The sequence below is a fragment of the Geospiza fortis genome, unplaced genomic scaffold (genome assembly GCF_000277835.1).
Source record: "Geospiza fortis unplaced genomic scaffold, GeoFor_1.0 scaffold10, whole genome shotgun sequence".
NCBI lineage: Eukaryota > Metazoa > Chordata > Aves > Passeriformes > Thraupidae > Geospiza > Geospiza fortis.
This window is the reverse complement of record NW_005054326.1, coordinates 286,541-301,162: the sequence shown is the minus strand read 5'-3', so window position 1 is coordinate 301,162 and position 14,622 is coordinate 286,541. Positions and strand designations below refer to the sequence as shown.

Sequence of the window (14,622 nt, the reverse complement as noted above, 5' to 3'; positions counted from 1 at the left end):
CTCCTTTTGTAGGGGCTCGCTGAAATGCCGTCCGGGCTTTAGGATGTAGGGAATGCGTAGGGAGTGGATGGGTAAGGTTTCCTACCCGCTGCCAAAAGCCCTGGGAGCAGCCGCGGAGCCCCTTCCCCCGAAGAGCGGAAAATAGCCTGGCTCCAAGGCAGCAGGCATCGCTCGCTGGCGCTGTGTAAAATAGCTGCTGGCTTTCTTCTGCAGGGAAAGTGCTGAGCTTTCTCTCTGCCCCCTCCCCATCCCGGGTGTTCTCTGTGTTTAAACTCGGGTTACAAGCGAACAGTGTTACTCCCGCTAGAGCCCTGGAAAAGCCTCGCATCTGGCAGAGCTGTGGAGGGAGGCGGCTGACATGAGAAATGCGCCCGGGCTCCCGGAGCGGAGCTGGGCTGGGCTGGTGGGGAGAGGTGTCGGACGCTTCGCAGAGGGGGCCTCTCCCTCCACACTCCCTGGGATGTTTTTCTCATCGTAGGTCTTTGGCCATGAACCCCATCCAGAGGCCTGAGATGTATATCATCGGCGCCCAGCCGGTGTGCAGCCAGCTGCCGGGGCTGTCCCCCGGGCAGCGCAAGCTCTGCCAGCTCTACCAGGAGCACATGGTGTTCATCGGGGAAGGGGCCCGCAGCGCCATCAAGGAGTGCCAGTACCAGTTTCGGCAGCGGCGGTGGAACTGCAGCACGGTGGATAACACTTCCGTCTTTGGGAGAGTCATGAAAATAGGTAGGAGCACCTGGAAGTACAGAAGTACACCCAGCAGTACAGGGATGTGCTGGGCCACTCTGTCCCGTCCATCAAATGCACACGCAGGAGTGATGAGCCCCATTAGCGCGGCTCCTAAAGCTGCCTCTAACGAGCTCTCCCATTCCCGGGTGTGCAGGCGCTGCCCGAGTGCTGCCTGTGCCTGGCTGGTGGCACCGATGCACCTCGGCCACAGCAGGAGGCAGCGGGGGGGCGAAGGGGACACAGTTTCTTTTGGGGGGAGCCCGGGAAGGTCAGGAAGAGGAGGGCTGCCTCTGTTTGGTGGTTTTCTTTAAAGGTAATGAGGGAAGAACCCGGAGGCAGGAACAATGGCCCCGTGTTATCGTTCCCAACATCTCGGACGGGGAATGCAGCCCTGAGATGTGGGAAATATGGACTCTCCGGGCATGGAAATTCCCCCAGTTCCCCGCACTGCCACTTTCTGTGTAAACCTAAGAGATTTTTATAATTCCTGCCCTGCTGGCCGTAAAAGGCGCATTGACAGGCCATTGCTGCACTTGAATTGAGGTGTGACCTAGCTACATTGTCCCAGCTCCTTTTGAAATGCAGTCATCTGATGGCAAGAAACTGAGAAATCCGGGCTCGGTTTGATATGTCCGACAGCCAGGCCAATAAAGAAAAGGTGTTAAAACAGCCACACACACACACACACACACACTCTCCCTCACTCTCCACAACCCCTGTCTGAAGGTTTTGTTTCCCACCCACAAAGCCAATCATTTACACAGAAGAATCAGAACTATTTCTCGGTTGTGAACTCGAGGGATGGAAAAAGACCTTCAGCTCCTGTACCCCCAGTATTGCTCACACTGGTTTTGGCTTCACTCTCAAAAGAACTGCATGAGCAGCAGGACACGGAGAGACAATGCATCTTTAATACCTCTGGGGCGTTTAAGAGATAGGGCACAAAGTCCTGTGATCTCTCCTGTTTGATCCTGAAATTCATGTGTCACCCTAGAGAATTCTAGGGATATTTCTGCATGTGTTACTCAATCTTGCAGAATTTCTAATTCAGCACACCAAAGCTGTTCTAATTCCTCCCTTTCTGCCCAGCTCATACCCCAACAGTTCTTCTCTGGGGTGCTCCCCTGGGAAATGGTGTTTCCTGGAAATTCTTCCAGTTCCTGACACACATCCAAGGCATCTGTGCATCCTTGATCTCTGTGATAGCAAGGGTGGTGGCCAGATGGGGCTGTATGCAATCCCAGATTGTTAAAACTTGTGCTCTGGGGGATGAAAACTGAAATTTCATCCACCAAAAGACAGAAAATACACCTCCATGTCTCCTTTCTGATGTCACTCCTTCACATGTAACTTCTCCTAAAGAATGCTGTAAATTTCAAATCCCCAGAGAAGTACTTGTGACACCACAAGGATTCAGTTAAGTAGGAATCTCCCCTTTTGGAGCAATCCTCATTCTCCAGCAGCTTCCTGCAACTCTGGGTTAGTGTAGTGAGAGGGTCCACACGTGGACAAGAGAAGTAAGGGTGAAGCAGGAGAGAGCAAAGATCAGAGCTGAGGGATGAAAATCTGTCAGGAAGAATCAGAATATGTAGAGGAAGAAGGAACTAGAGTGGATAGTGGAATTGGGGGGATTTCTCCTCACTAAAATGAATTTGATCCTATGAGTTAAGATTGGGAGTAGATTTCTCTGTGTTTTAATGGAGTTGTTGTAGGTGTGTGGTGCGTCTGGCCACTAGTCCTGCTCCTGCTGTGTGGTTTGTGTGTGCATGCATTTTTTGAGTGCTGTTGTATCTGTGGTAGGAATCTGCTGGTGGCAGTGTCTGAGGTGGCTGCCTGCAGTTGCCCACTCTCTGCAAACCTGTCCCAACAGAATTTTGGAACCATTCTCTGCTCAGTTAGAGCACATTCAGATGTTTATGCTCCAGCACCAGGCTGCACAAAAGAAAGATGTCACTAAAGGTGTCCTGGGGTATTCCAGGATCTGTGGTGATTCATGGCTGTTATCTGTGTCAGTGATAAGCTGCTGTGGAGAGAGATGCTGCCTCTCCTCTTTTTTATAGCCTCACCTTCCGCTTTTACATTTTCCTACTCTGTAATGAATCATTGCTTATCATTGCAGCAAAGAGATTTTCCACACTGGGGAAGAAGACAAAGCCTTTCAATCTCTTAGGTTATGCCAGATATAAAGTCATTCTTCCCTGGGTTCATACTGTGTGTTTGTCTCCTGTTTTCAACCTCTGAGCCCCAAATCTGGACCACAGCCCTTTTTCTGTACTCTGTGCCAATGGCACGAGAAAGGTCTGGAGACCAGAATATCTGCCAGAGTGCACAGACATGCCAGATTGTTGTGGGGAGGGAGAGGAAGGGAGATAAGAAGGACCCAGAAGGTGCAGAGTGTGCCAACAACCCTTGCTGCCCACCCACCGATGTGAGCATGGCACATATTATGGGATTTCTGGAGCTGCGCTGGGTTGTGAGTGGGGAGGAGAACCTGACTTGGCCAAAGCCTGGGAGATCCGTGTGAGAGCACTTAGAAACCTGGAAGATCAGTTTCCTTTCCCCTTCAGAGAACTTGACTCTGCTCAGGAACAGGAGAGCTGGTTGGTCTGTGTTTAATCATTACACCTTCATTTTGTGCTTTTCATGGGAGTGAGGCAGTCCAGTGATACACAGCTTTTGGAGGGGCACCCGTAGCACTGGAGTAGGCTGCTTTGGAGCATTGTTTTCTCCTAGTGTTTGTGTTGTTATGAGACTTGCTCTTAGCTTTTAAATGGGTTTATTCAGTAACAATATATAATGATGTAAAAAATTATTCTTCCAAAGTTGCTTCCTGTTCTGTCAATACAGGTTTTAGGCTGCACGTGTGTGTGTATATAGCTCTTTACATTATATACAGACATTTGAGGGGGAGAGGACAGAGCACCCCAAAAGGTCATGTTAGAATTTCCTCAGGGGAGGAGCGAACATATCTCCTCCAGAGGAATCCTAAATGCAAGGCTGGGGTTTCCAGGTTAGTCCAGTCATTTCTGGAGCCAAAGATCTTATCTCTTCTGCCCTTTCAAATGCTAAAGGGGGAAAAAAAGAGAAGACAGTCATAAAAGGAGAGAACAAAGAGAATTTTTTTTCTCTTGTTTTTCTTCGAGATCTTTGGGGTAATGCTTTTAAAAACAACGAGCTGAAACGAAAACTTTTCCACTAAAAAAGTTAAAGCGACACACTTTTGTGTCCCCCGCGCTCCCGGCGGGCGGGCACAGGAGGGCAGCAGAGCTCCGCCGAGCTCCCGGGGCCCGCAGCCGGGTGGATAATATTCGGGAATAACACCCCAGTTCACAGAGATGGTTTTCCAAGTATTTGCTTTGTGGGCAGCAAGGTGGAGGGGAGAACCTCACCCTGCTGTGACTTGTTCCAGCCTCTTGTCCCGCCACCATCCTCAGCAGCCTGAACAACTCGTGCAGATGCAGGGGCTGCACACTGAGTTGTGCTGCTGCATCTGACAGGTGGAGACTGTTAAAATGTGGACAGTAAAAATGTAAATCCCTGTGTCTTTTCAGGGGTCTCAGTCAGGCTGTAAGGATGCTAAGCACCTGGAGCCATGCAGTCTCTGTTGCACGAGCTGTCGCAGTGTGAGGTCCTTTCCTGTGCATGTGTTTTGATCTCTATAGACAGGGAAGTGCTCTCCTTCAAAAGGATGATTGGTGTGTCCTCAGGGCTTTCTCCATACAGGTAGGGGCAAAACTGCACATTGGACTGTTACCTTAAAAGACTCACAACATGGAAAACAAACTAGATGAGTGAAAGCTTGATTTTGGTTACTGAATTTTGGTTACCCTAACTCCCTTACAGATCAGTCTCATCTAACTTGCCTCAACTAGTAGTCACTCCTCTGTATCTCTTGGACCAGGGAGGTTTGGTGAGCATAGGTCTCTTCTAATGACCTGAGAGTAAGGACCTCCCTTCTGTGTTATGTGTCCTGTAGCATTTTATCAGCTGTGTTCCAGAGCAGAAACCCTTAGTGTCCATCTCTCATTTAGGTGGGGTGAAAAATCCTAAGTTTTTCTGCCAGGTGGGTGCCATTTACAGCCTTGCCTTTGTCTTGGGTCATTACCACTAAGCTGGTGATAAGCTGCTATTAATTAGGGATTGTCAGCACGTGCAAATTGGAACGAGAGCACACCAAATGTGTCAGCTCAGCCCTGCTGAGGGAGCTGGCACTGGGAGCCTCCTGAGCTGGTGATAAACTATGCTTTGAGGGTCTGCCCTTTGAAGTCAGCAAAATTTGCTTGAGAGCATCTTGCTGGGGTTTGGTGTAAGTAGCCCTTCACAATTAGATTGCTTATTCTAATGAAGCTTTGGCAGTTGTTCTCTTTATCACCTGCAAGTTTGGTGATGAGCACAATGGCTCTGAAGGTGTTGGTTCAGCTATTTATTAGACGTGTGGTGAGAGTGCAGGTGTGGATTGCCTCCTGGTCCCTCTCCCTCTCTGCAGACACTCAGCACTCGTGGTGCTTGGCCTCATGCAGTGCTCTGGCTGTGCTGGTGCCCGGGTCACACTGGGGCTGAATCCCTGCCAGGAAAACCGAGCTGGAGACCTGATCCAGCTGCATAGGGCATGCATGCCAAGCAGGGCAGTCCCTAGTAAATCTGCTAATGGAAAAGTCTTTTCATTTATTATGGTCTACATGGGAGTTTTACTTCTTCCAGCTCCGTGGTTCTGCAGGCAGTGGAAGAGCCCCTGCCTTGATGTTGCAGTGTAAAAATGAGTTTCCTTCACTTTGTCTACAAAAAATTTTCAGCTGACCTTATGTAAACCGAAATAAGTGCAATGAAGAGGAGCCCACAAAGACTGCATGTTCCAATTAAATGAAAGCCATTTCAGAGCAGCAACTGGCTTAAGCAGAGTACTCCTTTTGCACAGACCCAACCTCGTTACTTGTTCTTAATGATTATTGGCAAATGCAGTGGCTAAGTCAGCAGCTGGATTTTCAGCAAGTGAGCAACCTTCCTGCTGGTTGAGAGTTTCCTCCAGGCTAGAATGAAAGGATAAAAGGGTCCACACGTGGAGTAGAGAAGTAAGGGTGAAGTAGCATAAAGAAGAAGGGTAAGTGAAGGGGAAAGAGGATGAGCAGTCCCTGCCTCTGGAGTTGCAATCCAGAACGGGATGGATCCCTTGCACTTGACCATCACACCCTTTAGTTCCAGTAGATTCTGTGCACCTTCTCAGGAGCCTATTTGCACGCTCCTGGCTGTGTGTAGCCCACAGAATGAGACCTGTGTGGGGTTAATTTGCTCTCCCCTCTCTCGCAGGCAGCCGAGAGACCGCTTTCACGTACGCGGTGAGCGCGGCCGGCGTGGTGAACGCCATCAGCCGCGCCTGCCGCGAGGGAGAGCTGTCCAGCTGCGGCTGCAGCCGCACCGCCCGGCCCAAGGACCTGCCCCGGGACTGGCTCTGGGGCGGCTGCGGGGACAACGTGGAGTACGGCTACCGCTTCGCCAAGGAGTTCGTGGATGCCAAGGAGAGGGAGAAGAACTATGTGCGAGGCTCCGAGGAGCAGGCGCGCATGCTGATGAACCTGCAGAACAACGAGGCTGGCCGCAGGGTAAGAGCGGTGCTGGACCTTTCCTTTGTCTCAGAGGGACAGTCAGAAGGGTGGAGGTAGCTGAGTATCAAATTCCGTGGGGTTTGATGGGGGATAATCCAGTGATGCCCCAGTAAAAGCATACAGTCGTGTTTTCTGCATTTTTGCAACTATTACAATGTTGACAGTATTACGGTTTTAAAGTCAGGTTTCCATTTCCAGTGAATTTTGGGGTCTCTTGAGATACTGTATGGCACACATATGTAGGCATTTAAGCTGTTTCCAAATAAACTAGGTGCTGTTACGGCCCATTTTTAAGGTTTATGTCTAAGACATTAGCTTCCCAGAGCTCTGAGAGTAACAGGCTGGTGGTGATAAGAAGAACCTTTTGGCACGTAGAGTTACAGAATCACAGAATAATGAGGTTGGAAGAGACCTCTAAGATCATCGAGTCCAACCTATGCCCTAGGTGTTTTCTACTACCATCATTTAGATTTTTGGGAATATAAGGCTAGAAGCCTGGCTATCTCTGAAACTCAGGCCTCGTTCAGTTACCTTGGCATTGGGCACAATAAATAGTTTGCTTTTAGGTGGCAAACATTTTCTGAGAAGATTCACACTTGTGATCTGAGGACCCCTAGGGATGGAGAATCCATCACTTCCCTTTGTAGTATGATACCAGCATTAATGACTGTTTCAACTCTGAACCTGATTATCATTTGAATGTATCTGACACCAGCTTCCAGTCAGTTCTTTTTGTGACTTACAGCTAAATCCAAAACCTTCTTAGTAATCACAATTTCCTTGGCATACAAGTATTTATCTACTGTAATTTATTCACCATTCTTTCTTGACAAACTAGATTGAGCACTGAAGACTCTCTCAGTGCTCAGTCTCTCAGAGGTTCTCATCAGCCATCAAATCATTTTCCTGTCACTTTAGTGTACCCTTTCCAATTTTCCCATACCCCTTTTGCATGCATTCAGTGTGTGCACTTTTGCTTTTCACACAATTCCTCTGTCTGTGATTAATAACCTGGAAGGTGTAGCATCATTCATATGCAGTGCAGCTGTGTAATCCTGCCTCTTTCCAAAAGTAGAACAGGAATACTAACTTGAACGTTTGTGCATTTTCCCCAGGGTGTTTTAAATTTTTATCATTCTTCCCTAGAAGTAAGCTTTTCAAAGGTTAATTTTACTGCTAATTCATTTAAAAAATCCCATTAAGTGTACTTAGTCTTGCTCTTCTGCACATTCCCAAATAATATCCTTAGTTTCCTTATCAATATTCTGCCCTTTCTTACTTCTAATTGTTACTGAATTATCTTTCCCTTTCCCTTGGATGTCTGTCTTTTCTGCATGTAATTTCAGCTTCATTTTGACACCAAAGACGATTTGTTCCATTTTTTTTTGGTCGTGAAATTGGTGTGTCAGGTTGAAGCATTGCAAGTACTTCATGGTTCTTTTGCAAAACCAAATTGGGGTAAATTTGCAGTAGGTGAAAAACTGGACTTGAAAGCTGAGTTTTGGTTTGGGATTGGGTTTTTTTTTTCGCTTGGATGGGTAGAGGCTTTGCATTGCTTAGGAAATGGGGGTGTGTGTGTGATGGGATAGTAGACTGAATGTGACATTCTTTTCTGAATTATTTGCTTTGGACATCCTACATGTCTGGAGCATGAACTTGTACTACAGATAAATATCCTGCGTAAAGCAAGGAGTGAACCTGAGACTCCAAGAGCCTTGAGGGGTCCAGAGGCAGAGTATGGCCCCTAGGCTGAGGTGCCAGGTGAACTGCAGTAACAGATATTAAATGAACACAAGTAATTTTAGATTAGATTAAATTAAGGGGAAGTATAAAACATGTGTAATTAAGCTCGTAGATTTAAAAACAAACAAACAAACAAACACCCTCTGATAAACTAAGGGAGCTGGTTAATAAGCTCAGCTGAGGAACCTGGATGTGGAGGAGGTCTGGAACTTTTTCAAGTCCAAGATGCTAAAGCCATTACAACTCTGCATGCCAACAAGAGTAAAAAGGTTGTAGGAAGAATATCCAGACCTCACTGAATGAATAACTGCCACAGAGAAGCTGTTAGGAATAGATCAAGAGCCTACTAACAGTGGAGGGGGGGAAAAAAAGATAGCAAATAAATAATGAAAAGCTCTGTCTTAGAGGTCAAGAAGTGTAAAGAGGAGGTGAGAACAGTAAAACTCATGCTGAGTCAGACCTTGAAAAGGCTAATAAAATAAACAGCAAAAGTTTTCTAAACTTTGCACACTGGAGGAGATTGGAAGAAAGGAGGCAGCCAGTGGGGATGGGGCTGAGTCTAAAGGCAGAGAAGTTTTGGTACCCAGAGTGAGTGAGTGCTTTGCCTGGGGCTTCAAATTGGGGTGGGGGACACTGGATATCTCAGAGGAAAATAGGAAATAATTTGAGAGACTTTCTCAAAGCTGGGTCACACAATCATTTAGAACATTACTGATTTTCTAAAAGCAGACTAGGTCTGATAGGTCACATTTATGTGAACTTCTGTGAAACATTTGAGGTATTTTCCCCATGGGAAATTCTTAGTAAAACTGGAAAATGTAAGGAAATTTGCAGTAGCTATGAGATGGACAAGAAACTGGTTCAAGGAAAGAAGCCAGTAAGTTGTGTGAAAAAATGTAGCTTGATTTTAGTGGAGCTTAATTAGCAGAGCTTATCGAGGACTTGCCCTTAGGATTTTTGTTTCTTAGCCTCAACACAAGTGCTGGGAATGAGCTGATGAACTTTGCTGTTGATGCAAAGGTGGCAGGTATTATGACCGCAGAGGAGAATCTGAATTTTGTACAGCAGCTAATGACACTCAGTAAAACAACATTCAGACCATCATTTGAGGCCTTGCATGAAATACAACTTTAGTCATTAGGAAAAGAGTAGGAAAGAATTGGTTGCAGCAGTTGGCTGCAAATAGCTGCAGATGTAATATGGCTTGGAAGGTGGTAAATATCCTGTAACACACTAGACATAAGTCTTTTTATACAACATGGGGGAATACTACTGCCATGTATTAAGCTCTCGTGAGGCCCCACAGTATTGTGTGTTCTCATATTCCCAAGTAAAATGACCTCAGACTAGAAAAGGCTTGTTAGGGCTGACCCAAGGGATAGGAATCTTTTCTTAAGAAAGTGTGCTAGAGCAGCTTGCCATATTTAGCCTAGTAAAGTGAAAGTGGAGAGAGGATATGACTGATGTCTGTGTTCGTGGGAGAAATAATAGGGAAGGAAAAGTACTTTTTAAGCAAAAGGCCAATTTGGCACAATAGCAAATGGGCATAAAGTAAATACATATAGGCTGGAAATCAGAAAAATATATTTTATTAATTATTAAATATTATTAATGGTGGCTGAAAACCTAATTGCTTTTAAAAGGGCATCCTATGCATTTAGGGAAAAATGTTACTTGAAGCAGTGCCTACAATAGCAAGACATCGTATTTTATAACCCAGGAGGTCCTGTCTAGTCCTGCATTCCTAAACCTCTGAGATACTGGTTTTGTAAGTAGGAAGGTGCATATGAGTTAAGTCCTCATTCCCAGAAGTTTATGCTGGAAGAAGAGGACTGCTGGAGACCCAGCAGTGAGCACTGCAGAGTGACCACCAGCTGCCACCCCACTGCAGCCTTGCCCTGCTTTCACAGCCAGGGCTTCAGCTGATACTTTCTGATTTTTGGCACGTCCCTTCACTTAGTTTCCTACGAATGAGAAAGCTCTCCTTGAATCCTGAGGAGCTCTGGTGGCAGGACAGAGATTGTCCCCTCTCTCTGTGGCTCTCAGAAGGAGCTGGGGGGGACAGGAGGGAATCAGATGTCTTTTGTCTTTCAGGCAGTCCTGACCCCATCACCCCTTCACTCCACATCGTAGTCCTTGTGGTGGTGGCTTCTGGCTTTATTGCTCCTGTTTGTTTGTCTTTGGCTGTTATCTCAATATGTCCTTTCCTTCCATCTGTCTTTTCTTCCAACTGGTCTCCATTACCCTCTCTTATTGCCCCCCTCCTTATCTGTGGCTCTGTCTGGCAGGCTGTGGCAGTCAGTCCTCCCCCTGTGTTTACCCAGCCAGCATATGGCAGCCCTCAGTCATCAGTCACTCCAGCCACTGCCTGAAGAGCCTGCAAGGGGGTCTGCTTAATTGACCACAGAGGAATTACCCATTAATTCTCCTCCCGCTCCCATTCCTGCACAAAGAGAATTGGAAGAGAACTTGGGCTTATGGGAAGGGGCTTTAAGCCCTTCCATTAGAGGCATTTTCAGCCTGTTTAAGTGGCATGGCCATCGGTCAGGTCCTGCCCTCAGAACTGCTTGTGGGGTCTGTTATTCTCTACCTTGACCCGAGCTCTGTCAGAGAGGAATTCTCCAATCTCCTCTGCTTTCTCCTCCTCTGGGCAGTGAAGGGGGACAGTGGGAGAGTCATTCAGCAGCTGAAGCTGTGTTGGCTCCACAGCACGTGGGTGGTGGGAGCTGTGGGGGGCTGAGTGGCACTGTGCTCACCTGTGAGCGCTGGTGGCACTCTCCTTCCCCAGAACAGCTCCTGCCCACATGGGCCAGATGTTTTGAGCATCAGTTGCCTAAAGCCAAGTCAGAGTGAACTCATTCCCATGACATTAACTGAAGGGGATTGAGTTGCAGTGTTTTTCTAAAGGAACAAAGCCCAGGATTAGGAAGAATCATAATACTTTATAAAAACACATGCAAGGGCAAGGGAGGCATGAGTGGCCTGGGATTTGACTGAACCATAACCAAAAAGTGCTAACACAGGCTTATAACAAGCAGGCTGGCAGTGTAGTGAGGATATAGTAAGTGTCTGGTGCTCAGGAAATTTAGCTGTAGCCTGTCTGGTAATCCTTAAGTAACAGTGTGGTTGGTCCTCTGCAGTTGTAGTTTGATCCAAGACAAGTGCTTAACTCCCAGCTTGTAGCTGTTACATTACACTGTGAGGGATTGCCTTAGTAAATTGAGCTCTGAGGAGCAGAACTAAAGCTTTTCTAAGGGCTCACTCCATTGACTTTCTCAGGAGCTGGATTGGCCTCCATGTGATTTAGCCATTAAGCCAAATTGAATCTTCACTAGCTGTCAAAAGCACTAGACATTAGCTAGGCAAGGAGCAACCAGTTGTTTTAGGAGAACTCTGACCTCTCCCTGCTGGTCCAGAACGTTGTTGTAGGCAGAAGGTTTTGCTTGCAGTATGCTCAATTGCCTTAATCATCTTGGCACGTGAAAGCAGAGAGCTGGGAAGCTTTCTTCTGTGTCAGTGAGTGAGGCAAAAAAGAAACCTCTGTGTCTGGCTGCTTTTTTCCAGCAGAAAACCTGTCTGGAAGACACATGGCCATCTCTTTCAGAGCACCCTGTTTTGTTCTTGTGTTCCTTGCTCTCCCCCACCACATACAGCTGGTGGTAATTTTGCAGCTGATGCCAAACATCTCTGCTTGGCATGCAGGATCTGGCAAAAGCGATGCAGGATGGTCTTGGGAGAGCAGATGTGAGCCTGATGGTGAGAGGATGATGAGCCAAGGGCTGGGGGTTAAGCTGCTGTTAACACAGAGTAGCTCTGACACTGAGGGAATGCCCAGCTCTTGCTTTGCAAGCTCTATCAGTGCCTGAGAGCTGACAGGAGCTCAGGTGGCATTGCACTTCTGTACCTGTCTCTGAAATGAATGGGAAGAGCAAACCCAACCTGCATTCCAGTTTGCTTTCCTTGGTTTTTTATTTCTCAGTATTTCTCTCACCTCCCAGCTAGCGTGGGGAGGAGGAGAGTAAACAGGAGAGTTTCCCTTCACATCCTGAGCTCGCTCTGATGAGGGTTTTACACTCTGAATTTTCAAGACTCTTCGCTAACTGTGATGCTGGATTTCCAGGGCTGTGATGCATCTGCATCCCCCGCAGGATCCTGAAAATGTAGCTGGAAGTGTCTGGGAAAAGACAGCACGGGAAGCTGGCGTGTGCTGTTGAAATCCTGGCAGTTCTGCCTGGCGACAGCCGTGCTAGTGGAGGGAGCCGGGCACGAGATGGCGCAGGAACGCAGCCAGGGACGCCTGGGGAGCGCCTCTGAGAGTGCAGGGATAAAATGTTTCTGAAATCGTGGAATGTTCAGGGGAGTTAGAAAGGAAAGATAGGCTTGGTAGGCCCTGAGAAAATGTTAGGCTGCACCTGTATAATCATTTAATGACTATGATAAATGGTTTGATTGTTAGATGTGATGATTGTTTGGTAATTGGGTATAATTATTGTTTGATCGTAACAAGAATCGTGAGAAACAATGTTAAGGGGTTTGATAGAAATTACAAAAATCCATGCTTAGATGAAATCACAATGTAAGCTTAATAATTAATATGTAGTTATGTAACAAAAAAGGTATAAAAACACGTTCATCCTGAAGCCATGTCAGAGTCAGATTTGGGTCTGCACCCCTGACACCCAGAGCTCTCAATTATAGCACCTTCATTATAATCATTATATGTTCCTGAATGCTCACACCTCGAGCTGCCTTCCAGGGAGATGTGTCTATCTCTGCACCATCACCCCTGCCTGCCTCTCTCTGGGCACTGCCCCTGGATGAGCTCCTGTTGGGGGAGATGACGGGAAAGGGTGTGGGCCCGTGGATTTGTTTCCAAAGGATGCAGATGTATCCCTGTAATGATAGTGCTGGTTCCTGGTGCAGGTAGTAGGAAATGGGCTGGTTCCCAGGTGTTCCCTTTCTGCAGCACTGAATGGGAAAAACATGCCACACCGTGGAGGTCAAGCTTAAAAGCTTCTTAATATCTCACTAGATATACTTTTCTGCAGCTTAGGGAGTTATTTTAGACAAGTGTTAATACACGAACCATTGTTCTATTTGTTTTTTACTTTTCTACTTTTTACATCATTTCTCTGCTGACCTATCTCATGGCTACTGCTTAGCTCTAATCACAGTTCTACTGTCTCTGAGGCCTGCCTTTTGCAGCTTTCCCAAAACCCTCTGATTTTATGGATTCCCACAGTCTGTGAGGTGGGGAGTTTCCAGAGTCCATGCAAAGAGGGCTCCTTCCCTTTTTCTCCTGCTCTTGACCCTGCTCTCAAGCCAGAAAGAAGGTCGGGTGAGGAAGTCGTGTTTGCAGGCGGTGTGACCAGAAATAGAAAGTCTTAGGGAACAGGAACGCAGCAGTCGCAACAGGGGGAGGAGAAGACCTTTGTCTCCTCTGAAGGGCGAAACAACAGAAATTGCGGGATAATCAAAGCGCTTCTGAGAGCGCCATGAATTCGTTGTAATTAAGCCAGCTGGCCGACTTCCGCAAGGTGGGCGACCTGCTCAAGGAGAAGTACGACAGCGCCGCCGCCATGCGCATCAGCCGCAAGGGCAAGCTGGAGCTGGTCAACAACCGCTTCAACATGCCCACCCAGGAGGACCTGGTCTACGTGGACCCCAGCCCGGACTATTGCCTGCGCAACGAGACCACGGGCTCGCTGGGCACCCAGGGCAGGCTGTGCAACAAGACCTCGGAGGGCATGGACGGCTGCGAGCTGATGTGCTGCGGCCGGGGCTACGACCAGTTCAAGAGCGTGCAGGTGGAGCGCTGCCACTGCAAGTTCCACTGGTGCTGTTATGTCAAGTGTAAAAAGTGCACAGAGATCGTTGACCAGTACGTCTGTAAATGAAAGGAGCTGCCAAAGCCACAAATATATATTATATAAATCTATATAAATATATTTTATATTTGTATAAATAAACAGATTATAATAATTAAAGAAGCTTATTTAAGAGACATTTTGGTTTTGAAATTTCCCCCCCCCATCAGGCCAGCCTGCTGGGAATCTGTCTTTGGGTGCATCTCCCCTCGGATGCTTCAGTCAGGCTGAAGAAGCTGAGGAGGTGCTGGCAAAGCACACCAGCATGTGCTCTTTCATTACAGAAAGAAAGACAGTGAGAAGAAGAGGAGTGGGTTCTTTCTTCTCTCTGATCAGTAAATCTCAGCATTTTGGAACAGTTACTGCACACTGGAAATTACAGCCAGTCATGGGTGAGTCCTAGTTATTCAGATTTCAAATCCTGCACTGGGAAATTTGGAACTGATTCCTGTTCCCTCTAAAGGGCTTTGTCACATTTAGAGGGAAGGTTAGTTAAGGCTACGTGAGTATGGCTTAAAATCCAGAGTCTTGTAAACCATTCCTGGATGCTCCCCAGACCACAGTGGGGTAGAGGAAAGTTCACAGCCTGCTGTTGTGAAAAGGGAAGGTTCAACCTGTGGCTGACCAGTGCACAGCCTGGCAGTGCTCATGAAGCCAGCACCTGGCTCTTCTGTACTACCTGG

The 14,622-nt window shown here is 47.3% G+C and overlaps 1 protein-coding gene across 1 annotated transcript; it reads left to right on the top strand.

The window, feature by feature from the left end:
• Positions 1–474: 474 nt before the first annotated feature.
• On the top strand, positions 475–14,078 carry WNT5B (Wnt family member 5B). The gene is made up of 3 exons (XM_005421066.3): positions 475–726; positions 6,034–6,382; positions 13,588–14,078. The coding sequence occupies exons 1-3, from the start codon at positions 489–491 to the stop codon at positions 13,967–13,969; spliced, it is 969 nt and encodes a 322-aa protein (XP_005421123.2). The 5' UTR covers positions 475–488; the 3' UTR covers positions 13,970–14,078.
• Positions 14,079–14,622: the final 544 nt, after the last annotated feature.

Excerpts from the sequence above, each read along its gene's own strand:
- WNT5B (XM_005421066.3), top strand. The coding sequence starts at position 489 with ATGAACCCCATCCAGAGGCCTGAGATGTATATCATCGGCGCCCAGCCG. Across the intron at positions 727-6,033 it reads TGGGAGAGTCATGAAAATAG|GCAGCCGAGAGACCGCTTTC; the intron begins GTAGGAGCACCT and ends CCTCTCTCGCAG. Across the intron at positions 6,383-13,587 it reads GGACAGTCAGAAGGGTGGAG|CCAGCTGGCCGACTTCCGCA; the intron begins GTAGCTGAGTAT and ends GTTGTAATTAAG.